The following is a 25,826-nucleotide window of genomic DNA, read 5'->3' as shown; positions in this document are numbered from 1 at the left end:
CGCACTGTCCCTCACGTCATTATTATAAAACATCACGACATCGCTGCTCCTCATTACCCCTCTTTATTAATAAAACACACGTATTAACAGCCCAGAAACATACAAAAGTAGGACTCCTCTTATGAATACATGTGATTGAAAAATGACAAAACAACTGAAAACTCACTGACCGTTCACATCTCAGAGAGGAACTCTCTCACACTCATCACTGTCATATCTCTCCTGAAATAGTGGGATTATTGATTTAGACTGAACCTAAGATTTATAGATAACACAGAATTTAAGATCTACGCGTTGTCTTTTTACATCTTTCTCGGATAAGATGACTGAGCTACTACTGGTGACATCATCACTAGGCGATGCCCCCCCGGCCTAAGGCTCCTCCCCTTCCTCCTCGAGTGAAAGTTCCTGAAAAATACAGAGACGCGAGGAGAAGGCAGATTAGAATGACTGTGGTTATCAATTTGATTTCACATCATCCCTGTTCCCATCGTGTAAAGCTGTTGTCTGCTTACTGCACCTTAATAAACTGCTTCATCATTACTGAGTGACTGAAGTCTTCTCTCTAAGTGTACACTACCTTATCAGTAAAGACACCCCCGATGTTTAGTCCTGTCCTCTAAACACTAAGTTTCTTACCTCTGTGGCTGAGTAAGGTCCGGGCATCCCCCCTCCCCCCTCTGGCTCCTCTGCCCGGCAGGCTGCCCATCAGAGGCTGACCGATGCGCCGCTGAGGAACACTGCTCGTGTCTGGGAATAAAACCAGAGAAAAGTGTCAATATTACACTTTTAATGAGACAAACTGTCTGAATACAGAAAAATACTTTTAGATTAGAACCATAAAACAAGTCTGATGGTGATTTGGAGCAGAGATTCTTGGTGTAAATCAAAAATGGGCTGACTTCTCAGTGTGGAAGTCTCCTGTAAGAACCTAAAAGGATTCCCCTCATTACATTAGGAATCTCTAGAGATCAGCTTTGGACATCTCTACATGCAGTTGTACCGGTACCTGCAATCAGTCTTCATCTAAACAGACTGAAACAACACACAATATGAGAGGTGTGCACATTTATATCCTCCAAACTTTGTGGTCTACTGAAAACAGTTGTTGATAGTTAGTAACTGGATTTTTCTGGCAGCTGCATCGAGCACAGTGTGAAAAGAGTGAATTTATTTTTCATTACACATCTCAAGTATCTGAAAACTAAAACCGAAAGTTTGGACTGACAACAAATATATAAACTGTTGAGATTAAAGAGCACGTGTGCAAAGGAGTTAAACTAAATATCTACTTGTGAATGAGGGAGGATGACAAAAGACACACAAAGATGTTGGAATAAAATGTTCCACAGATGGTCTGTATGCACAGAAGAATGCTGAGGTTGAAAATTAGAGTTGGTTTAACAGATTTCCAGTTTTTCACAATCACCAAGACACATTTCTTGAAACCTTCCACACTTTTCTCAAAACTTTGAGCACAAAACCCAATATTCAACCTACATTCACAAAACCTCCAAATCTTCTTCCAAAACAGAACTTTTGCCTCAAAACAGTTTCATCTCAAAAGAGAGTGTGTGATTGAATGAATGGGTTCAGGCTACTGAGTGTTTAGAGAATGGTGTTTAGTGTTTTAGCAATTCAAAACAACTGTAATCACCGGGGACTTGGCTGGTAGACGGCAGGGATGCATCATCAGTTTCTTGTCCTGTTGACTCCATGTCTGCCTGGCTCTCCAAAGATGATTCAATACCGGGTCTGGAAACATAAACTCACGGTTAGAGGAGGCTCCATTCAAATAAAACAACTTTCTTTTCTAATCCTGCACCGCTTTGTTAATTGTTTAGGGGAAGTTATCTAAATTTATCCCATCAAATGTGATTTGGTGTGATCTACTCCATCCGACATACAAAGCCGGACTCGACCAGCTGGCAGAGAAGAATCAGGGCTATGTGGAACAAAATTCCAGCTTTAACTGAATCTCAACCCAGTTCATTTCATCATATTCTCCACCTGCTGTGCATTTAAACTTACACTAGTTCTGCATGAGCACTAATGGAGCTCTTCTTCTTCTTTTAGCCATTTTCACATTAATCTCACAGTTGTTTATAAACCATTCAGATCAGCTAGTTATGTTTCTTCAGTTAGCTTCCCTCTCTCCCTTTTCTGCTCCGTCTTGCTCCGAGTGTCTTGTGTTGGTATTCCTGCTTCCTCACGCCTCCAAATGATAAATGTTATAAATGTAGTTTATCTGCCTTTGTCTCCTGTAGTTAGCCAGCCGGCCAGAAGCTGCGCAGCTCCCCAGGTGGCGGATATCTATTTATATTCTTTGTTTTCTTAGCATGATATAAATCAATGTATAAATATATACAGTTTGTCTGTATTTCTTCTATTTTATTTCCATGTCTTATTTCAAGTCCTTCTTTGCTCAGACTGTTCAAAGAAAATGAATTTGCTCCTTTAATGCTGCTTCGCTTAACATTAAAAACTGATATAGAAATAAAACTCAGCCTTGACTGAGCTGCTCACCCCTCTCCTTCGTGCTCCATGAAAACCTCGTCTCCATCATCTGCAGCAGCAGTTATCCCAGTGGAGGCAGTTACCATAGGAACCGACTGGGAGGCCATGTTGTCTCCGCTGTCTGAGGGCAGGGACTCTGTGAAGACCGTCACTGACAGAGACAGCGAGGATCATACAGCATCTAACGGCTCTGAGGATTTCTGCTGTACAGTGCGTGCGTATGTGTGTGTTTGTGTGTAAGTGCGTGCGTGTGTGTATATGTGTTTGTTTTACCTGGTGCTGCTACTTGTAAAGGTGTGGTGGGAACACTCCTTCCTCCTCCATCTTCATCATGAGCAGCCAGGAACAGAGGAGACTCGTACATCCCCAGACCTGCAAACACAGATGTGGTAAAATGTTGGAATCTCATTACAAACATCTACAGAATTGTTTGAAATTAAGTGTGTCTTCCTGTGTGTGTGTGTGGGGTGGGGTGGGGGGGGGGGGTACCTCCTTGAGAGGCCAGCTGTCCCAGGTCAGAGTGTGAGGCTGATGTCTGAGGCAGCAGGTCTTCTGGAGGTCCAAACCTGAACCTGGTGGACAGACCTGCTACCTGAGGAGAGCTGAGGACATCAGAGAGACATGACAGAGTCACACTGAGGTCCCGGTGGAGCATTGATAAAAGGCCTCTACATCAAAAGTCTGCAGGAAGAGGAGCTGCTTTCTGCTGCATGTTGCCACTGTGCTGGTTTTAAAGGTTTGTGCTGAAGCTGTATCACTGCTGCACTTCATCATCTCATTAAAAGACACTCTGTCCATCTATGATGTCAAAGTACATATTCTTTTAGCTGTCTCACCTGTCTCTGCCTTCACAATGAAAAATGTATTTTCCAAACATGACATGCATTACAAACCCACTCTAGTTAAATGGTGACTGAGAGTTTGGCCACATTTTCATTTGACATTCTGTAAGCAGAAACATGTCTGAGACCCTGAAACTGTCAACTGCAGCAAGGACACCTCTAATTCTGCAATGGATGAACAGTTTGTCTTTCCTGGAATTTGCAGATACAGAGACATAAAATCCAGGAGACATCAGTTTTCTTCTTTGAATAAAACTACTTTTTAGCATTTATTCCAAATTCATACAAAAAAACCTCAGGAAGCATGTCCCTAATAGGACACATGGTATCTAGTGCTGTCTATTGCTGGCTGATGTGTTGCATGGAAGTTGCTGTATTTCTGAAGAGGAGCTACAGATGTTTACACCGACTGTCACATCATCTCTCCTCTCTCTAGTACCTGCAGAGTGTCTCCCTACAATGGCAGGGCAACAAACTAGTCTGAACAAGCACTTCTTATGGATCTGGAGGAACGCTAAAACATGAACATGAACATAAAAATAGCTTAAAAAGAAATCCCACTGTAAAATGCATTCTGTTGAACGGTGGCGTAGGAAGCTGATTGACATTTTTTTTTTTTTTTTTAACTGTCTATTGGTATTATTCTAGGACTTCATGCTTGATGAGCAGGATGCTTATTTGTCATCTTGTGGTCTGACAGAAACATCACACGTGTGTGTGTGTGTGTGTGTGTGTGTGTGTGTGTGTGTGTGTGTGTGTGTGTGTGTGTGTGTGTGTGTGTGTGTGTGTGTGTGTGTGTGTGTGTGTGTGTCTTACTGTATGGCCTCAGCGAAGCCGTCCGTGCGGTGTGGAACAACCAGAGTGGGAGTGCTGGGAACCATTCTGTCATCGTCATCAAAGAAAGGCTGCTGCAACACAGAAATACTTTTACTTTTGGCACATGTATGATCCCGTTTACACAACACAATACACAAAATATGAATATAATAAAAACACACGATCAGACACCTTTCTTACCATACTGCCTATTCCAGGGGTTAGTTGAGGTCCACGTCCTGCTGAGGGTCGGCGCAGCTGAGAGGACTGTCTCTGATTAAAAAGCACACATCATCACTGTCAGAGGTTTCTACATTTTATTCAAGACGTCATGATGTGGAATATTTTCAACGCAATTACTCAGTTAGACATGTTTTCCTCCCTCGTATGATTTAATGTTATTGAACTGTTCACTGTAAATAGCTCAGGAGGTTTCACAACCGGATGTTGTCACAGTTTGTTACACAGAACCATCTGAGAAGTCGTGATTGGAAACTGTTTGGAAACGGGACATCACATTCATAAAAGACTTGGCAGGTGATTGGATGAACCATCTGTCTGTCACCATCTATCAGAGGCTAACCTCAACAAATCACAACAATAAATCATAAGACCCAGCAGAGAAAGTCAAAGAGGAATCACAACAAGTTGCAGTCTGAGGATAGTTAGACGATTCTGGCCATGTTTGTAGGAAAATCTCCAGTTCTGATATATCTAATAAAAATAAGCTTGTTTTCAAAATAACAGGTACAGATCCAGACAAATATTCTGAAAGAAAGCAGCCGTTCTCAGGATGAGATCGAAGCTCCTTCAAATCTGTCAAGACAGTTTCATTTTTCTGGAAGTGAAAGACTAAACTCTGTGGAGCTTTGATACATATGAGACAATATCAGTTCCGTTCTTATTGTCTGTGGCCATATTTCATTGTTATTTGCTTAAAAAAAAATATTTAAAAAAATAGAGTGGTTGTGTTCAGTAATCCCTTTGCAGCAAATATTTATTTTATTTATTTTAATACATAGCCTTTTGGCTGATGTAAAATAAAAGTCTTGCACGTGTTTGGATAACAACTTTTAAATTGTTGTCATGAAAAGCAAATACAGTTTTATTATTATTTCATAAGATTATTTTATGCCTTTTGACAGTTGCAGTGGAGATTGACAGGAAAAAAGTGGGGAGACATGCTGCAAAGGTCCAGTGAGCCTGAATCCTAACCACTTGGTCACTGGATCGGCCCACAAATACATTATTTCTTGTTTTTATATGCAACATTCATTATTTTGTATACAAAGTGGGATTTAAAGTCAGACTTATTTTGGAAAAGATGTAATTGCTGTTATTTAAAAAAAAATGATTAGTCACACAGAGAAGCAACTAAGATCATAGAAAAGGGTGTAAATGTTTGTTCATTATATGATTACTTTGGTTTAGAAACATGACGAATGTTGTCTGCTCTTTTTTGAGAAATGTGTTCCACATTTTGCAACTATGAATTAATGAGTGATTCAAATGAGAGTAGTGGATGTGGAGATGAATGCAGAGCTTTATGCAAATTGTAACTATGATTAAATCTGATGTAACTTGAAAATTATATTCCTTTTAAACACTTCACAGACAAGCAACTAGCATGGTGGGGAAAGTCAAGTGTTGCTGTTTCATGCTGCACCTCCCTGTGAAGAAAACTTCCTGAACACTCTAACTGAGAAGTAGGGATGTGAATTTAGACACACCGTGCATCTGTTAAAGACACTCGCTCCTGTTCCTGACGACTGGGCTGACTCTAAATAACTCGTTTGGTAAAGCTGCTGCCGATTGTAGGGAGAAGAAATGTCTTTCTGTTTATCACCTGTGCGTGAGGCGGTCCCAGCTCAGGAGCCGGAGGTTGGATGTAGAGCCGTGGAGGGAGAGGGTGCGGGGGCCGGCGTGTGTGGGGCAGGCGGGGTGTGAGCGATGACGAGGAAGGGGAAGGTGCAGAGGAGGAAGAGATCGGGGGGAAGTGTAGAGATTCTCTGGGAGGGTCGGACTCTGATGTGCTGCTGCCGTCACCTGGAACAGACGAGTGAGTCACGTGAGTTGGTTTGAAAAGGAGGACGTTGGAGTCGGTCCTCAGACCGGAGGTGATGCTCACCGCTGTGTGTCGCCTCCGAGGGGCGCTGGGATCCTGAAGACGCTCCGCACACATTCTCCTCGGTGCCTTCTGATGGCTCCTCTTCCTCCTTGGCCTCCCTGCTCTCCTCGTTACTCTCTGCCCCTCCTCTCATCCCGCTGTCAGCAGCATCATCATCATCTTCATCATCCTCCTCCTCCTTATACTGTGGCAGACAGAGAAGAAAGTTAAGACCTGACAAACGAAGTTCTCACCTGGCAATATAGGAATGTTAGTTGGAAAAGAGCATCACCTCCTCCTCCTCCTCCTCCTCTTCTTCTTCTTCCTCTTCTTCTTCTTCTTCCTCTTCTTCCTCTTCCTCCTCTTCTTCTTTCTCTTCACCTTCGTCCTCCTGCTTCTCCTCTCCCTCCTTGCTCTCACGGCTCTCACGGCTCTCACTGTCCGTGTCAATCACAATCACATCCCGAATTATAGCGGAGCCCTGGGAGGACATCTGATCGGAGGGGACGGACTGGGACACGCCCTCTTCCTCGATGTCCTCAGCCAAGACTGGGAAACACTCTTCTGGGAGCTCCTGCATTGCAAACATAAAATATTGTATCTGGAGGTCTGCCACATCTCTGGATGATTCATAGTTTAAAAAAGCTCATTATTATTGAATACTGGCCCTTTAAGCAACACCTCAGTTTAGTGAGTGTCATCTCCTGTCTCTTTAAGACCTCCCCTGATGAGCAAACTCTGTTCCTATTGGCCAGAAGTGGGCCGTCGCCAGATTTGTATTTTTATATATTCAGAGGAAATCAAAATGTCAACTTCTGAAATACATCTGTCCATGTTTGAGCATGAATCCAATCTGAAGTGCTCAAACACCACGACCCACTGAAGTACCTTAGCAACAGCAGCTGTGGAACAGATGGCGGTTCGTAGCATGAGCAGACGATCGAGGTGATTAAAGCTGATGTTTGACCTTCAGGAAGCATGTTTACACACATTCACCTCTGGTTTTGGAACTTTGACGGGGTGTAACGTAGACTTGTGACATCACAGTACACATATTACAGAAAATCACAAAAAGCCTCTCAAGTCCCCTTTAATTCACTGGAGGTCATCTTAAACTCAGACCAAAGGCCAACGATATTTCATTTACAGCTACTTTGAGACTTGTTTTAGTTATTTTTCAGGCAAAAACACCAAAATATTTCAACCTCCAAGTTTCTATGTTATATGAATTCTCTGTTCTTCTTTGTCTTACATCTGTGATTCCCAACCTGAGGATTGAGATCCCTCCAACAGGACACAGGATAAATGTGAGGGGTCCAACGAGATCCTTAAAGCCGAAAGTAAAAAACAAAAAACAAACGTGTCCTACAGAATTTGTATTCTTGTCTTTAGTGTTTACTTTTGTACACACTAAAGACAATAATACAAACCCTGCATTCATGAACGCTATTTTTCCAGAACTAGAGTTCAAGGTCTATTTTCTGAACCCTTTGCCGAGTCGGTGTCATTGATAACTGACCTGACTGTTGTCTGGTGAATCCGGTCGTTCTCCTTCATCCCTCAGCTCTCCTTCCATCTCCTCATCACCTTCCATCTGAAACACACGGATGTAATTACACATTAAAATGTGACGGATGCCAAAAAAAAACAGGAAAAAAAACTGACAAAAGACATCGATAGAAATAGATAGAAATATATATATATATATATATAGAGAGAGAGAGAGAGAGAGAGAGAGAGAGAGAGAGAGATAGAGAGAGAGAGAGAGAGAGAGAGAGATAGATAGATAGATAGATAGATAGATAGATAGATAGATAGATAGATAGATAGATAGATAGATAGATAGATACTTTATTAATCCCCAAGGGGAAATTCTTTCAACTACTACTTTCAACTTTTATACTTGACAGAAGGGCTTTAAGTGACTCATACAGTAAATACTAGAGATGACACTTCCGTTTGAACATAATAACAACTGGAACCCGTTCAAATTTAAAATTCTCAGTTCACAGTCTATATGAGCAGCACACCGTTTGAATATATATATATATATATATATATATGTTGACTGTGTTTATTGGTTTGTTGTATATAATATATATATAGATATTTAATGTACTGTATATATACTGTATGTACTGTGCATTTTATATTTTTATTTTTTATTTTATTGCTTTTCTATTATATTATTCTATTCTATTATTATTTTATTCTATTGTTTCTATTATTGCTCCTGTATGTATGCTGTTGTGGCGAAAAAATTTCCCCTCGGGGATTAATAAAGTATATACCTACCTACCTACCTATATACATAACGAGTGTGGATCAATAAGTTCCCAGACTGCTCCCGTTGCGTTGACTGAGGCGCAGCACAGTGAAGTGCAGAGAGCAGGAGGAAGGTACAACCCTAATAAGTGAGTGTTACAAAGTTCGCTGCACGATTAAAATCAGCACCTGGGTTACATGTTTTTGTGGGCAGTGGTCCGAGTGCATCGGTGATGTTTTACGCACCTGAAACTGAAGCAGAGAGAGTGCATCAAAGTTTGGGGCAAATTATTGTAGAAGAGAGAGTAATTCTAATTAATTCAAAATTGAATTTACTTTTTGGAAAACGTGACAGCGCCAATACCTAATCAGTAATCAGGACTTTGTGTCTCATTAAAGCTTTGAATTTTGTCTTTGCTGAAAGGTGCTACATATATAACTTTTCCCAGTTTACACCAAAATGTCCGAGTGTGAGGAATCTCTAACTGTGGAGTGTAGTTACATTTAGGTAGAGGTACACATAAGCCTGTGGTAAGGAAGTATTTCTGGAGTTTTTCACCAAAATCTGCTTCCATTGTTCCAAATATAACAAACCTTACCGAGTCTCAGACATTACTGCGCCTCATATGATGAGACCTTATTAAACTATATCAGCTGGGGAACAAGAACATTATATTTTATTATTTTTTTCACTTTATTAATCCCTGAGGGGAAATGTCTTCACTACAGCAGGGGGGCTCTCAGGGGGGAGGTGCTGCAGCAGGCTGCCACTAGCGCGGCGCCAGGTAACCTGACCTGAGGTGCATGTTTTTGGATGATGGGAGGAAGCCGGAGAACCCGGAGAGAACCCACGCAAGCACAGGGAGAACATGCAAACTCACACAGAAAGGCCCAGGACCGGATTCGAACCCGGAACCTTTTTGCTGTGAGGCGACAATGCTAACCACTGCACCACCGTGCTGCCAAAATATATAGTGAAACTCCTAGCCAATTTAATCAATGAATGCTTAAATTATGCCCAAGCATCGCTCTTTGCTAAAACTATATTTCTCCTCTAGTGTAGCTAAACACAAATGAGAAAATGAGATAAAACTAATAAGAAACTTGTGTAACTGCATGTCTAACTCAAATGTGGAACATATTTCAACCATTTTGTACAAAGAATATAATATAATACAGACAGAGGTCAAATAGTGTTGGTTGGTTGGCACTTGGTTCAGTTGTGTGTCTGGATTTTTGTGTGTCTGTGTTTACCTGCAGTGCTATCGTTGGTTTTAGTCGTAGTTTCTTCGTGTTGGGAGGTGTGTGTGAGCTCTCTGGTCTGCTTTCCTCTTCCTCCTCCTCGTCTTCTCTCCCTCGCTTTGAGCCTGCTTCAGTCAACCAGATACACATCAGTTAACACAACTTCAGTCAACAGATGTTTTTTAACCAGTCAAATCACTTCTTTCCTTCCTGCTATTGGTTTTTTTTAATGGTTTTGTGTAAAGTTCCAGAGTTGGTCAGGGACGCGGTCCTTCTCACCTGCTCCGGTGAGTGAGGAGGACGTAGAAGGTCGCTCTGCGTCCATGCTGGACCCTGCGTCCTGACTGGCTGCCTGCTGCTGAGTGGGCGTGACGAAGGCTGTGGCCTGGGTGCTGGTTGGCTGATTGATGGAGGTGTGTGAGCTGACCAGACTGGAGCTGGTGGAGTGCACAGAGGCTCCTGCACTCACCAGCACTGCAGTGACAAACAAAGAATTCCACTCTGACACATCACACATGAACCATTAGGGACAGAACACAAAGTCAATTCAATCCTCTAAGGCTGAAATGTAATTTATGTCTGATATCTACTTTAACCTTTAACTGCTTCTTGCTCTTACCCTCTTGGCTGTCAGTCTGTGTAGTTGGCATTACAGTGGCCATGGGTGTTGGGATGGGTACAGTTGCCGGGGTAACCATGGGCCGGATGCTGGCACGAGGCGTGGCCTTGCTACCGGCGGAGGGGCTTGGCTTGTTGCTAGGAGATGGAGTACTTGGTGTGGGCCGGATGTTGGCGGTGGGCGGGTCAGACAGAATGGAGCTGATGGAGATAAAGTAAAAAGTTAGTATTACAAATAATCCTTTTTTTGTAAACAAGTAGTTTGTTCTGTGCTACCGTAAACAACCTATTCTGAACTTTCTGAATTCAAACTAGATCCATTTTAATCTGTCTCTGAAGACTTCAAGTTTTTACGCTACAGTCTGATAACATCCACTGACTAAAAAACAACAAGTTCATGAAAAATGTGAAGTGTGTGTCCGTCTTCATTAGTTACCTTCCTCTGTCTTGGGCAGGACTCTTCAAAGAAATTTGTCTCTGGTCTGCAGATCTGGCCTGATCACCCACCTGAGTACAGACACAGGGTTGGTGGGTGACAATGACAGAAAAAAGATCGAGTGGAAAATGTACGAGCGCTACGAGCATAAAACTGATCGAATCAAAAAAGGTCTTATTTCATTAAAAAAGTTGAATTATTTCAAGAAAAATGCAGTAAGAATAACAAAAGAGAAAAAACGTCCTAATATTTGGACAAAGGAAGAAGTTTGCTTTTAACGGACACCCAAATCTGTTTTGGACTACAAAAACCATGTGGTAAACTTTGGTGTCAAATTTAGTAAACAGTGCTCTCAGTATGCGAGTACCATGATGCCCTTCATGTCCCCACCCGGCGGGGCTGCGTACCTTTGCTCCACTCTGGTCCTGAGGCTCCTCTCTTGGGTCCGAGTGGGTTTGTGTCTCTCTCACTTCTCTCAGCTCTCTGTCCAGCCGAAGAAGTCGTCCTTCATACTGAGACTTGAGGGCATTCATTCTCACCTCCAGCTCCTCCTTATTCTGTTTCAGCTCCTGGATTTCCTGACTCAGCTGCTCTTTAGCACCTACAGGTAACGCATTCAAGTGAAGCTCTTAAACTGTGATGTAACAGGGCTGCTTGTTTGTTCACTTGTCATTTGTCAGCATGTCTTCACCTCAGAGTGTTTGTATAGACTTACTGTTCAGTTGGTTGATTTTGGTCTTTGCTCCCATGAAGATCTTCTTCGTCTTCTCCTCTTTGTCAGCAATCTGCTGTTTGAACTGCTCCTCTCTGGTTTTGCTCTCAGACAGCTGAAGGAGAAAAACGTGCATGATTAGGTCAAGAAATGTTTGAATTTTAGCCCATTTTATTGTCAACTGCCGTTTTAATGGAGTCTGTGTAAACATCACTACAGAAGGTTTACATTTTAGGAGATTGTTTATCACTAGAGAATTAAATTAAACTAAAAACACACTGTTGATGAGAAGACTGAATGTGTCATTAATGCAGTTTGATTAGAACAAGGTTTAGTGGAAGCAGGCTTTGGAGATACCTCCTGTCTGAGTTTTGCCAGCTCCTCTTGCTGTGCCTGGTTATCCTCACTGGTAGCATTAGCACCGCTGGCCTGGATGGACTGAACACTCTGTGTGGCTCGGCTAGCTTCGTTAGCCTGGTTAGCTTCAGTTAGCTGCTCCTGCAGATGCTTGTTGTCTGCTTCACGCTCAGCGACCATCTGACAAAGTAGTAAGACATTTATAAAGGGAGATAAAGAAATCTATGCACGTGTATTTTCCAGTTAATCAAAGGCAATAAATGTAAAGTAAAACTCTTGGCTTACTAATTAAGCTTAATCTTCCTGAAAGAGCTCCTATGTATAAACATTTTTAAAGTAGTTAAATCTGTAATTTTGATTTATTAACACATAATTAATAAAAACTGTTCAGCGGTTTTTTTTTCTTTTTTCTAACCTTCTGCAGACTCTCCAGCTGGCCCTGAAGATCAGTCACCTGATAGGAGGAAAGCAGATACAGACACTACTTTAATATTTGACATTAAATGTGACCAAAAAAAACCAAAAACATTACAGGCTTCAGTACGAGACAGAGTTTTCAGAAGTTTAGAGAATACACAGAAACAGGGGCTTTTTTGCCCATTCAGATGAGATCATTCCGGTAAATCACCATCTGCTGGTATGTTTGAGCAATTTTAATGTGACAGGTTTTTTGCAGAGTTGTTTTGCTGTAGGAGAGAAATGATTAAAAACGGTCAATACTGCAAACTCAGCCTTCCCTGCACTAGGGATAATATTTCCATGAAAATATGAAAATGTTAGATGTGCAAAATATGAATTTTATTGATTTATCACAAAGTGTCTTGCAACAGCAATTAACTGTTAGTGGTTGTTGAAAGGCCGTCATTCTTTGCAGATGTGAGAAGTATAAATGCTGCAAACTAAAGCTCCTACACTGTGTGGTTATCTGGTATGAGACAGAACTATAAATGAAAAGTAAGTATTTAGAGGGAGTGGCACATTCATAAATAAAAAAATAAAAAAAACAATGAAACAAATGTTTTCACCTTGCTCTCCGACTGGCTCAGAGCGGACTTGAGATTGTTGACTTCCTGGTTGTGGCTCTGCAGGCTGGTCTGGTGTGTCTGCTGTAGCTCCTTCTGATTAGTGAGGTTCTGCTGGAGGGCTTCTTTAGCCTGCTGGAGCTCCTTCTGGATCTGCTGAATCTGGTTCTGACGGGCCTGAGCTTGAGACTGAGCTGATTTGAACTGGTTCTGTACCTTTATATTAAAAAGGGAAAGGTTAGGCTTGTTATTGTGGATTTAATGTCAGGTGATTTTCTTTTGTTGAAAAGCTCTGAGGTGTTGCTGTGTTCCTGACTACTGTCATTACTATTATCTATACTACTATTACTATATTACCATATCTTACCTGCTGGGTGTGGTTCTTGCCTTGCTGAAGTTCTTTCTGACTCTGGGTCAGCTGGTTCTGATTCTGCTGCAGCTGGGTCTGAGTGTGGGACAACTGCGACTGCACCTGTAGGCAAACAAATCCCAGTGAGTCCTGCTTTTCTGGATGTATTTTCCTCACTAAGTAAATCTACGCAAAGAACTACATAAATCTGTGTTTCTCTTTCCATTTTTCAACAGACTTTTTGTTCTGTACCTGTGTCAGCTGGTTCTGGATCTCCTGGACTTTTTCCTTGGTCAGCTGGTTTTCCTTCTGGGCCGCCTCCAACTCCTGCTGGGTCTTCTGGGCCTGATGGAATACATCAACTTAATGACACTTTGGCTTCAATTTAAAGCATCTGGAGCCAAATTTTTTAAAATAAATACACGATGAATTCTAGACCAATAAAAATCAGGAGCTACGTGTTCTTTGTTTTCATTGCGTTTTTCATGTTTTTGCATAATTAAAGTTACATAATTCAATAATGGCTTAATAAGAACAAATTCAAAAATGAAATATTTATATCCATATTTCAACCTTTAGTATGTTACTATTCTCTTGATTAATTATTAGTATTATTAGATTATTAGTTTGGTCTTTAAAATGTCCAAAAAATATTGGAATAAAAAGTCTTTTATCTAAAGTCCAACATGATATATTAAAAATTGCTTATTTTGTGTGATCAACATCCCAAAACGTACAGATATTCAGCTGAAACTGCTCCATTTAGTTAATGTCTTAAAACAAAGTGTTGTTTATAAAGCAAAGTATGCTGCTGTGTTTTTGCTGTTCAACTAAAGGAGTATCTTTAATATGTTTGTGCTCACCTCCTCCTGTTTTTTCTGTACCTCCTCTCTCAGAGTGTTCAGCTCCTCGCAGGTCTTGCTGAGCTCCTCCTGGGTCTTGTTCAGCTCCTGCTGCATCCCTTGACTTGGTGCTGCCTCACTTCCTGCTTTAGCAGCATTTTCACCGACCAGCTGGAAAAAAACAAAAAAATTACTCATTGCAGTGTTAATCCATACTTAACTTATGAAAACTGTTTTCACAACCGCGGTCACACCTTGTCGTGCTGGGCTTTGAGCTCGTCGTACTGGGTCTTGTAGCGTCGTCCGATCTTCTTCACCTGGGTGATGGTCTTGTTTTTCTCCAAGATGTCGTTGGTTTTGGTTTCCATGTCTTTTTTCGCAGTGTCTCGTTCTAATGTCAGGCGGGCCACAGAGTCTCTGAGGCCTTGCAGCTGAGACTGAGCTGAATTACTGCTGGCGTTAGATCTGATTCACACAAAATCCTCTCTGTTAGGTTATTATTTAAGGTGCAGTGATAAATCTGCTACTGAGCATATCGGCTGCTGGGAATTCCGTTCTGGTCATTTCAGTAGTAATGTCACAAAAGTCTGGTACAAACATACAACTTATACAGACATGATCCAGGACAGCTTTGTTGTATCCGTGTGTGTGTGTGTGTGTGTGTGTGTGTGTGTGTGTGTGTGTGTGTGTGTGTGTGTGTGTGTGTGTGTGTGTGTGTGTGTGTGTGTGTGTGTGTGTGTGCGTGTGTGCGTGCGTGCGTGTTGTACCTGGCCAGTTCAGTCCGCAGCTTGGCCGTCTCCTCAGCTAACTGTGTGATGCGTCTCTGCTGAACTTCTCTCTCGTTGCTGAGTTTCTGTTTCTCCTCAACGTCCCCGTCTTTCTGTTGGCTAACCAGTTGCTGTGGAGGGAAACAGTCAAATTTAAGACAAATTAATAGGAGCAGAAGCTGAATTAAACCATATGGTGACAAAATGTATAAAGTATTGGGCTAAAATGGATAAACTAACATGGACCTCATAAAAAGACTGCGGGAAACAGGAGAACACAGAACGTGCGATATCAAAATATAAAACACTGAAGAATAGCAGGAATTAGAGACAATGACAACCAGTCAAAGTGATAGTTTACATCCATATCTGTCCAGGTTCACATAATATGTGTAGTGAAGACTTTGAAATAATCCTCATATGTATGTGTTCACATCTTTGGACAATAAAACTGGTTCAGTGCAGATGATGCTTCAAATGTGGATGTTGCTGCAAAGAAACTATAAATTCTAAAAACGCTGACATCCCCTTCTGTTCCCGAGTTGAGCTTTATAATATAAAACATCATTATGGCATTGTTTTATCTTATGAGACATTTGTGTGAAATGTTAAGAGTATAAATTCTTTAGTTATGGTCACAAATGTGTTTTGTAAGGTCACAGTTACCTTTGACCACCAAATTCTAATTAGTTTATCCTCAAGTCCAAACATAAGTGAAGAAATTAGACTATTGAGAGTTCATGTTCACAATCAAGGGACTGACTGTCGGACAGAAGGGCAACCTGAAGACACAATGCAGCCGCTCACAGATGGAACTTGTGTGGAGGCATATTAATAATAAATCATTTAGACACATGTGGCTGCTTAAACTGTGATCCTTCTACAAACAGTGCAGTTACCTGAGCTCTGGCCCTCCACCGTTTGAGGTCTTCCTCCAGGAGCCTCTTATCAGCCTGCAGAGATCCGTTCTTCTCTGACAGCTGCGACAGAGAGTGATGAAGAGGACTGATGTCTGACTGCAGCTTCGTCACCTGGCAGAGACGGAGGGAGGAAGAACGTGGTCACTTTTCTACACGTGGTTTGAGTTTGTCTCAGTGCTCACTGGTGGAGGTGGAGGGGGAGGTGAAGGGGGAGGTGGAGGGGGTGCAGATAAACAGAAGAACATCTCATAATGAGGACTTTGTGAGAAACTTTGTCATTTTAACTCTATTCTGTGATTTTGCTTAATCTTCCTTTGTATTTACAATGCTTGACATTATGAAATTATGAATTTCAGGGTTCAATGCCATTAACCGATAATTATCGGTTTTGTGTCTGATGCTGATGATAACTGATAATACTAGTCTTACATACAGATGGTTATTTAAAGGGCCTTATCAAATTTACTAACAGATTTATGGCAGCACTCATCTCCCAAAAGGGATGGTTGGTGTCACATATTATTAGCAGTCATTTACAGATTATTCATAACAATATAACTATTTGCATAGCAAGCACTGTATGACAGTGTAAAACATGATGTGGAGGGAGAGGGGGCGGGGGGTTGGGCAGCGGGGTGACTGCAGGGGGAGTGGTCGAATGTGTTGCATGTCTGCAGGATTATGTTCTGCTTGTTGAACAGGTGCTTGAGAAATGGCTCCAGTACTGATGGATTTTTCTACACTTTTGCAGCCCTGGTCCGCAGCCATGTTCCTCATTATGAAGAGTAAAATTCCATATTGGAACAATAACAATAATATTATTAATAATTAGTATTTTTGCTTATTGGCCAACATCATATCATGCGTTCCTACAGAATACAGTTCTACCGAATGTTTAACAGTAAAACCAAGTATTCGTTTTAACAACAAACGCTTAAAGGAAGCCATGAGACGCTGCTTTGATCTTACTTTAGCCTGAGCCTGCTGCAGCTCCTGCTCCAGTTTATCTCGGTTGATTTTCAGCATCCTGTTGGTTTCGTGGAGAGCACCGATACTGTCCATCTTCTTCAGCTGTTCCTCCTGCTGGGTCAGAGTCTTTGCTGTCGCCTGAGAGAAGGCAGGAGGGTAAACAGACACACTAATTATAATAAACACTTTTCTCTTGTAACTTTACTGCTGGTTGTTGTACAAGTTGTAGTTCAGCAGCCCTTTTAAAAAGCCCTCTATCACAGCCTGAAACAGGTTTTCTGTAGTACAACAGCAAACAGTAGCTTCACAATTGATTATAAATATGAATGGAATAACTATAATCCATCATTAGCAGCCACAGAATAAAAGGTGACACAGATACTTTAATCATCTCCAATCTGTTATCCTTCCATCTCCTACCTGCATCCTCTCCCTCTCAGCATTCAGAGCCTCCAGTAGCTCCCTGAGTTCTCGGTCTTGGTGTTCAACTCGCTGTTTGTAGCGAAGAGCTTCTCCGTCAGACGCCTCACATCGAGCCAAAGCGATCTCTTTCTCCCGTCGCACAAACCTATGACACACAGCACATTTCACACTCAGCTTAAATTGTCATGAACAACTTTTTGTTTGCAAAGTGTCCCCACTAAACTGTTAATAATCACAAGGTGTTCTCACAATGCAAACACACAGCCAGCCCTGGTGTTGCAGTATTACCTGAGTATTTCTAGTATCTGTTCGGTCGTCTTCCCTTCCTCGCTGAATGACAGGTCAAGCTGCTGCTGCTGCGTTTGCTGCTGCTGCTGCCGACTCCTGGTGGCCATTTCATCCATCTGCTGGTGCAGGAGAGCATTCTGCTTTCCCAGCTCCTCACAGCGATGGCTCTGAGTGGACAGGTTGTCCTGGAGGAGAGTCAAAGTGAAGATTGTTATGGCCAATCAGAGAGAGTGCAGTACAGTAATCATCTGTCTGGATCTTCTTCAAAAGCAGGCCTCTAAATCTGTGTGAAAAGACCCAGGGATGTCCTGTTTCCCTCCCCCTTTCTTCCCTCCCGCTCTCGGGTTTGTCCTCCTACCTTCAGTTGTTTCTCCGCTGTGCTCCAGCCTGCGGTTCTCTCCTGTAGGACGGAGGAGGTCTTCTTCAGTTCCTCCTCTAACTGCCTCTTCTGTGTCGCTTCTTGTTGGGATCTTTTTTTCAGTTGCTGCAGAGCCTCCACGTCGGCAGCATGAAGCATGAGCTCCCGCTCGTACTTCGCCTGCGCCTCACCAGCTAGCTTGGTCTGAGGTGAACAAAGAGGGGGCGATTCATCTGTTTAGATTCATATCAAAGGTGACTGTTCTGTGCGCAGGTGAAAAAACTTCATTCAAGACACATGGTGTGTGTGTGTGTGTGTGCGTGCGTGTCACTGCACCTGCAGCCGGCTGTCCTGTATGGCCTTCTGCTCCAGTGTGACGGCCCCAGCAGCCCGCTCCAGTGCCTCCTGCTGCTCCATCTGGCTGGCCTTCAGACTGCGCTGCAGCTCAAACACCTGGACAAAAACAGAAGGGAAAAATTACTACAGACATTTGAACCAAAAGTGTATTTCTAATTTAGTAAGTAATTTAATTGAAAATGCTAAATATTTCTCCTGTTTAATTGTGCCTGAGCAGATAAATGCCAAATCAATTCAGTTATTTGCGTTTCTTTAAATAAATTTGGTCAATAACATGGCAGAAAACCAGGAGAAACACCAATGTCTCAATTTCTTAGAGTCAAAGTTTACATCTTCAGATTGCTTTGTTTAGTCCAACAGTCTAAAACGTAGAGACAATACATTCATATTTATATAACTCAGTTTTGCTGGGCAGCATGACCAAAAAACGCTATTTGGGTATTTTTTAAGATTCTGTCAGTTTCACGATTTTGTCTTTTTCTTGTATACATTTAAAGTGGCTTATTTTACTGTTCGGGGTATATAGAATATAATAACATGTAAATGTCATCAAGTTTATATTGCAAACTTGAATAAAGACAGTGTAAATTATTTCAAAAGACAGATATTGCAATACAGTGAACCCTCGCTATAACGCGGTTCACTTTTCGCGGTCTCGCTACTTCACGGATTTGCATCGTGCATTGTGTTCTGCATTCTGATTGGCTAAACAGTCTCTCCGCTTCTTCTCTACCTGTTTGTCAATAACGTTGCGGTTTAATATGTACACGTACGTAAAACAGCTTGCCAAATTAAAAATAATCGATGGTGGCATGTCGGTTTATCGGCTTTAGAAGAAAGAACCGCTGCAGAGCGGAGTCAGGATGCAGCAGCTCAGTCAGAAGAGCAGTGAAATACACGAGTCACTATTTGTCCGACTGTACTTTGTACTTTGTATTTGTTTTCATAATCATTTTTCATTTCCTCCCGTTCTAATCCAATGACTCGGGTCGCAGTGGGGCGGTGCCGATCTCAGCAATTTGAAGCCTTCAGTTCGTATTGATGATTAAAATTATTATTTTACAGTACAGTAGTTATTTGTTAAAAAAAACACATTTATACAGTACTTTTATTTGTTAAACAAATGCTTGGGCTTGTAAAAAGGTTTTGTTCTTTGGTTTCAATGTATTATGGAGTATTTCATTGTATAATAATTGTAAAAAAAATAAAGGTTCCTACTTCACGGATTTCACCTATCACGGTCTCTATTTGGAACGTAACCCCCGCGATAAACGAGGGTTCACTGTACATCATTAGATATTTCTGTCTTCCGTGTGCCTTTCCTTTGTTTACACGTAACAGAGGCGCTCACTTAAAGAAATACTCCCTCTTTTGGTATAAACGTACAACAACTTTTGTCTACATCTGTACTACAGCTGTGTGCAGGAAACTGCAGCACACTGACAATTTGCTAACCGAGCCACGTGGTGCTCTCAAAAACTGCATACAATGAGATTTTTGATGAATAATGATCAGTAATGTGAATATAATAACTGACTGGGTAAGAACAAATACTTGAGCAGCTAGAACATTAGCTAAATTTTAAAAAAAATACTTTACTGTAATGCAGCCTTTGAAACAGGAAATAATAACACTTATGCCTCGTCAAGATGTTACAATATCAACAATCTAAGATGCTATCTAGTCTCATATCACAGTATTGATATAAAATGTTGATATTGCCCTGCTTCACATCAGCTATCCAAGGGAAGTACTCAAATTGCATTTAGCCCAGAAAACCTTTAATTGTTTATAACGCGGTGCAACAGGCTCACTTGTTTCTCCACTGCGTCCACAGCCTTCCTCCTCTCCTCTTGTTCCTGCTGCTTCATCTTCTCCAGCTCTAAAATCCTCTTCTCCAGCTCCTTCTGTACCTCGTCTGACTCCTTCAGCCGGACCTCGAGAGGAGAACGCGACTGAAGAAAGGAGACAGGTCAGTTTAAGGTGTGCGTCGGTAGAAGAGAGGAACAGAGAACGTTGTTCATGAATGAAGGCGGGGAGTTATACCTCCTTCTCTTTCTTCAGACTGTCTTCCAGAGTCAGTACCACAGCTCTGTACTGCTCTACGGTAGCATTAGCATTCTTCAGCTGCTCGGCTAGTTCGCTGCTCTGTTCCTCAGCACTACGCAGGAGACCTTTCACCTCGGAGAACTCCTGCTCTGATTGGTTGGGCTGCTGGGAAGCTGCTGGTACTGGAGAGCGTACTGTGGAAGACAAGAGAAGAAAAAAAGCCTCACTGTCAAAGTATTATTAATCCTGACCTTTTACATGTTGACCTTTGTGCATGAGATTTTTTTTATGTAAGTATGTGTGTCTGTCAACAGAAGTGCTGCTTGCCTCTCAGTTGTGCTCGGAGGCCTGCAGCTCTGGTAGCTGGGGTGATTGTGTTGCTGGAGGTGGTAACAGCCTCAGAGGAGGTGGCAGAAGCCAGCTGGGTTTTCAGCGTCGCCACCTGCTGTTCAGAACCACGCAGCAGCTCCCTGGTCTTCTGCTGCAGGGTGTTCTGGGTCTCCAGCTGCTTCTTAGCTTCTAGCAACTGAGCCTAGAGAGGAGGAAGAAGAGAAGTACCAAGACAAGATGACTGGAAGTGAAATGTCTCAGAAAAAACTATACTGAGACCATAATTAGTCTAATCCATCCATTCATTATGTAGATAAATGCACAACTACATTACATACGTCCATAGTGCGCCCCAGAGCATGTCTTTGAGAGACTTCCTGGTTGATCCTGGTCTTCATGGAAGTCAGTTCTGACTCCAGTTGTTCTATTTTATTGTTCAGTCGCTGGCGGGTGTCCGTCTCCGTGCGCTCCATAGTCAACTAGATGTATAGTTCACAATCAGGAGACAAAAGGAGGGAGGAAAAAATCTCAGGAGAGGAAATCCATTTTACCTTGTATATATGGTTTGACTGATAGCGTTTATTTGAACGACAAAGTAACAAGCTGATGGACATATAGCAAAGTTGTGACTCTACATGTAAGTGAATCTTATTCTCTGGTTTAAGTTCAGGGGATTTCATCACTTCATTGGGACTCAAAGGAGCAGATTTCACTTAATGCAACAAACAAGACATTAAAGTAAAACTGTTGTGATTTCACAGCCTCCCGAAAGCTGTGCTTTGGCAGACTTCTGCAAAAATAAATAATAGTAGAATTTCCCTTTTTACTCCTTATCGGCTCAAATACATCCACCACTGTCAACATCTGAGTGGAGAACGGCAACAAGCCACTGAACGACCTTAAAAACAACTGCTATGAGACAGACGGCTGTTTGAGTACATGTGCTGCAAGAATCAGAGGTGACACTGCAAACGAGGTGATCTGCACAGACAGCCTGGACATTTTTACATACATCCACATCACTTTTTGCACCTTTAAACGTGTAAAACACAGACTTGTGACATCCCAACAGTGTCCAGGTGACAGAAAAATCACAAAAGGCAGAATGTTTCCTTTAAAACGTGTCGGTATGATAAGGTACCTGTATGGTTTTGAGGTTGCTGAGCAGCAGGTTCTGGTTACGTTGCTCAGCCAGCATGGCTTCCTTCTCACGATTGAGTCGACTCTCTGCCTGCCGTAACATGTCTCTCTCTTTAGTCAAGTTCTCCACGCGCACCTGCAGACACAGTGGGAAAAGAAAATATAGGTTACAACTGAGACGTAAACAGAAAAGAGAACAAAATGTTTTATAAAGGTAAACCAAAAAGAAATGTGTGAATTTGTTTGGTCCCTTTCCCAAACCAGGCCCTCCTCCCTCTGCTGCAGGTAGAACAGAGGAGGAGGAGTGACTGACACTAACTTACATCTATTCTTTTTAAACTTCTTTGTCAGTAATATTGATGATACATCGCTGAGTTTATAGTGACTTTGCTGTTGTAAAAATTCCTGTTGCTAACGTAAAAACATTTTGTAATTTTAAAAATATTAATTTATACAATTTAAAGTTTCCCCTTGGGGATTAATAAAGTAACTACCTACCTGTCGCTGCCCCTTGCTCTGGATTTATTCCTATTTTCAAAAATAATATCTTTAGAAATGAAAAACAACCAACAAGAGAATTGATAAAGACTGATAAGAGTATGAAAAAGATTAAAAATAAATAGTTGTTGGATAAACACTGACTTTGGAAAGATATGAAAAAGTGCAGTTCAAATCCATTTTCTATGAGCTTTGTGTTACCAATGTTTTTTTGATTATTATTCTAATGGCACACCGTTCATTATCCAAATAAATATTGAAGTCCAAAATGATGTTAAACTGCACAGTTTTTTAATCAAATAACTGAACACCACCCACCACAGGATATGAGCCCTCCAGAAACCTACAGAAAAGCCTGGTTGGATGATGAAAGTGGAAACTGCCTATGTTCAAACTTAATTTCCAGTATGACAATAATAGGCAGCCATTATATACAGAAATATATAAACATTTCAAACTGTAAGGTTCTCAGCAATACTGTGGTTCTTTCTTTCTCTCTGGTAGTCTCTGTCCCCGTAGCTCTTCTTCCTCACCTCTTCTAGTGCCAGTTTCTCGTTAGCCTGTCTCAGGTCCTGGCTCATCGTGTGGATGATGTGCTCGTGTCGCTGAGTTGTTGCCGCCATTTTTTGGTTCCTCTCCTGCAAGGCCGGGATCTCTCTGCGGTAGGCTGCGACGGTCTCCTGGAGCATCTCGTACCTGGTGATCGCAGGGACACAAAGGACAGTAGCACACAGACCTCAGAGTGGAACATAAGTTCAAAACCTAGTATTTGGTTGGACTATGCATGAAGTGTGAGAGGACTTTTCATTTGAAACTTTGATCACATTCTTGTTTACAAAGGGGAAGAAAAAGCCAAAAAACATTCACCAAACATATCTGTGATATATTCGCTTTAATAGTTTAAAACACACCTCTTGCTGCTGAACTCCAGCTGAGAGGTCTGCTTGGCCTGGCTGGAGCAGAGGTCTGCCAGCTGCCTCTGCAGTCGGTCGTTCGTATCGTTCAGCAGCCGGTCGTTCTCTGCCTTCTCCTTCTTATACAGAGTGAAGGCGTCGTTGAGCTGCGAATACACAGATACACATCCACTCAGAATTCATTCCCAACCCCCATTTCACATTAAGATGAGGAGAAATGAGGAGGTTGACATGTTTGTGTGCACCTGTTTTAAAGCAGCTTTCGTCTGAGCCGTCTGTGCTGACTCGGCAGCAGCAGCTCTCTGAGGAGTAGAGCGAGTCGCAGGGACTGAAGGGCGAACGGGTGCCGGGTGGGAAGACGAGTCTTGACCTGAAGACACACAAGACAAGTTGATCTGACCGCGTCCACCCACAGACACCGTAAAGGTTCCTCATACGTCGGTGCTGTAGTGTCACCTTGAGGTGGGAGGCTGAAGCCGGTGCTCTGGGTCAGCAGTGCCTTGTACATGTCTCTCTGCCTGGCGCTGGAGTCGGCCAGCTGTTTCTGCTGGTTCCTCTGCTCCTTCAGCTGCTCCACCTCCTTCTTCAGTTTATCCACACTGGACTCCAACTCTGACATACTGGAGGGAACCAGAGATATAGAGCTGAAAACTCAGACAAAGACATTTCATAAAGGTCCTTTGCTCATTAGTGCTTTGCTTTGTCTTAAATTTGCTAAATTTTTTCTTATCAATCACAATATTAGAACTTCTGGTAAGATGTCATTGGTTGTTGCATCTGATTTACTGAAAACGATGATATGTAAAAACCTTGGTCAGTAATGTATTATTAATATCTATAATTCATTTGTTGTTTGTTGTCGAAACATTTAGTGCAATGTGCGTAGTATAAAGGTATGACACAAATATTTCCTTATTTATTTTTTGGACTGTCAATTAATCAATACAAATTAAAAAAAAATTCACAACATTTAATTAGGAATTTAATTTAAAACAAAAAAATCTGTTTACTGGGGGAGGGGGGGGGGTTTGTAAAATCACAAATGTGTTTGGCTAATTGCCTTGTAATTTTCTATTTTACATTTGGATGGAATCAAAATGATTTAGCCCTGCTCAGTACACACTAGCTGACATAAACACTGAATGTAGTTACACTTTACACTTACGAAACTAATTCAATTCTTCCTTTCTCTGCATGCCATTAACAGAAAAATAAAGAATACATTTTATTTTCCTTTGCTCCTTAACTCTCTTACTTGATGCAACTGTAACTCAGCAGCTCTACCAGTCGTATTTGGAGTCCAGTGTTACGGCACTGTGGCTCAGATTGGACATCACTTGTTAAGTGTCAACTAGCAGTCCAAGTTGTTATAGAGGTAAATAGAAGTGAATGACAGCCTTTGTTACCGTGCTGATGTTAAGTGGCTCTGCCGTCTGTCCTTCTCCTCCTCCAGTTCCCTCAGCCTCCTCAGCAGGCTTTGGTTCTGCCTCTGCAGCTCCTCCACGTTGCGGAAGGAGAGCTGGCGAAGGCTGATGACCTCAGAGGTGCTGGTGATGTCGGCGGAGCTGCTGTCATCCTTGGTCACCTGATTCCCTCTGGCTTCCTCCAGCTCCACCAGAAGAGCACACACCTGGACGAAGGACACATTAATCAGTGAAAGCATCTCCACCTTTATTCTGGGTTTGGATCATTACTATTGGATGAACTAGAATTCATCACATAAAACCGATTTCTGCAGTAATAAATACCATCAGCATAGAAAACCTGGCTTTCTCTGGCAGTTTGTATTACAGGATGTACTGGTATACCTGCGCTGATGTGTCCTCCAGCTGTCTGTCCGCCCTCACTTTGTCTCTGTCCAGAGCTTCACAGCGCTGCTTGACCTCCTCTTTCTCTTTCTGTAAACTGTAGATTTCCTAATTGCAAAGAAGTTAACAACATTAGTCACACATAACATAACAAGACATTAAAAAGCGACTAAATGCATTTTTCAAACTGCCACACCATCCGAGCCTGTTCCAGCTTGTTGCACAGGGAGGCCATGGACCTCTGCATGCTCTCGTACTCCTCCCTCTGACGTCTGAGGACAGGCGCTTTGGACTCCACCTCCTGGACGATCTCATCCAGTACCCTGCTCACTCTCCGGGTCTCCTGCTTCTCCAGCTGAAGATGGGTCTGACACTCGGCGTACGCGTTGTACAGCTACAAACAAAGACAGCAGAGGAAGAATTAATACTCGCTAAACAAGCAATTAGATTGAAAAAAAAATTCTGTTGAAGGGAATTAACAGGTTGCAGAAAGCAACATTGTACACAGTGGATAATTGCAAATACTGGATAAGTTCCAATTCACAGCAAGTTGCCTTTCATAACTAACAAAAAGTAGCAGCTTCTTTGAATGTACCTAAAAACTTGTAATATGTCGATTACAATCCCACAAAAGCCCTTTTTACTCACAGTACCAGCTCAGATAGACTCAACTCTCTGTTTCTGGTGTTCCATTGGGTAAAATCTGAGGATAGTACCTGGTACCATTACACCACCAGCAGACAGGACCGTTAACATAAGGCAGGTTGGGTCATGGTTTAATGTTGCTGACAAATGGTGAGCCTGCCATCTGCAGCTTCAGCGGAAAAGGAGTTTCAACAGACCAGGCTACATTTTGTTAGACTTAAACGGTCCAGTTTAG

At 42.0% G+C, this 25,826-nt stretch overlaps 1 protein-coding gene across 6 annotated transcripts in view; it reads right to left on the bottom strand.

Annotated features, from left to right (window-relative positions):
• Positions 1–47: 47 nt before the first annotated feature.
• Positions 48–25,826, bottom strand: part of tpra (translocated promoter region a, nuclear basket protein) — a 32,869-nt gene continuing 7,090 nt past the window's right edge. The window contains exons 12-56 of one of the 6 annotated variants that reach the window (XM_069715827.1): positions 25,143–25,340; positions 24,947–25,054; positions 24,545–24,768; positions 23,595–23,758; positions 23,384–23,508; positions 23,136–23,284; positions 22,758–22,920; positions 21,728–21,862; positions 20,925–21,065; positions 20,584–20,788; positions 20,254–20,450; positions 20,022–20,162; positions 18,187–18,303; positions 17,851–18,054; positions 17,493–17,677; positions 17,202–17,349; positions 16,782–16,919; positions 15,792–15,923; positions 14,893–15,023; positions 14,380–14,590; positions 14,147–14,296; positions 13,536–13,628; positions 13,302–13,406; positions 12,938–13,150; positions 12,328–12,366; positions 11,913–12,092; positions 11,559–11,670; positions 11,251–11,444; positions 10,844–10,914; positions 10,409–10,608; positions 10,069–10,263; positions 9,802–9,917; positions 8,737–8,799; positions 7,802–7,876; positions 6,575–6,856; positions 6,304–6,487; positions 6,022–6,221; positions 4,377–4,448; positions 4,176–4,267; positions 3,007–3,119; positions 2,791–2,889; positions 2,527–2,668; positions 1,658–1,755; positions 640–750; positions 48–408 (exon numbers count right to left, since the gene is read on the bottom strand). In XM_069715827.1, coding sequence (XP_069571928.1) covers positions 353–408; positions 640–750; positions 1,658–1,755; positions 2,527–2,668; positions 2,791–2,889; positions 3,007–3,119; positions 4,176–4,267; positions 4,377–4,448; positions 6,022–6,221; positions 6,304–6,487; positions 6,575–6,856; positions 7,802–7,876; positions 8,737–8,799; positions 9,802–9,917; positions 10,069–10,263; positions 10,409–10,608; positions 10,844–10,914; positions 11,251–11,444; positions 11,559–11,670; positions 11,913–12,092; positions 12,328–12,366; positions 12,938–13,150; positions 13,302–13,406; positions 13,536–13,628; positions 14,147–14,296; positions 14,380–14,590; positions 14,893–15,023; positions 15,792–15,923; positions 16,782–16,919; positions 17,202–17,349; positions 17,493–17,677; positions 17,851–18,054; positions 18,187–18,303; positions 20,022–20,162; positions 20,254–20,450; positions 20,584–20,788; positions 20,925–21,065; positions 21,728–21,862; positions 22,758–22,920; positions 23,136–23,284; positions 23,384–23,508; positions 23,595–23,758; positions 24,545–24,768; positions 24,947–25,054; positions 25,143–25,340 — 6,471 coding nt within the window. In that variant the 3' untranslated portion in view covers positions 48–352. The remainder of the gene's footprint in view (positions 409–639; positions 751–1,657; positions 1,756–2,526; positions 2,669–2,790; positions 2,890–3,006; positions 3,120–4,175; positions 4,268–4,376; positions 4,449–6,021; positions 6,222–6,303; positions 6,488–6,574; positions 6,857–7,801; positions 7,877–8,736; positions 8,800–9,801; positions 9,918–10,068; positions 10,264–10,408; positions 10,609–10,843; positions 10,915–11,250; positions 11,445–11,558; positions 11,671–11,912; positions 12,093–12,327; positions 12,367–12,937; positions 13,151–13,301; positions 13,407–13,535; positions 13,629–14,146; positions 14,297–14,379; positions 14,591–14,892; positions 15,024–15,791; positions 15,924–16,781; positions 16,920–17,201; positions 17,350–17,492; positions 17,678–17,850; positions 18,055–18,186; positions 18,304–20,021; positions 20,163–20,253; positions 20,451–20,583; positions 20,789–20,924; positions 21,066–21,727; positions 21,863–22,757; positions 22,921–23,135; positions 23,285–23,383; positions 23,509–23,594; positions 23,759–24,544; positions 24,769–24,946; positions 25,055–25,142; positions 25,341–25,826) is intronic. The other 5 variants (XM_069715828.1, XM_069715829.1, XM_069715830.1 and 2 more) reach the window with 5 other exon arrangements.

Source organism: Brachyistius frenatus, unplaced genomic scaffold, assembly GCF_029030835.1.
Source record: "Brachyistius frenatus isolate BFR_SWC_R1_liver_20210118 unplaced genomic scaffold, ASM2903083v1 Contig_149, whole genome shotgun sequence".
Classification (NCBI taxonomy): domain Eukaryota; kingdom Metazoa; phylum Chordata; class Actinopteri; family Embiotocidae; genus Brachyistius; species Brachyistius frenatus.
This window is presented reverse-complemented; position numbering and strand designations above follow the sequence as displayed.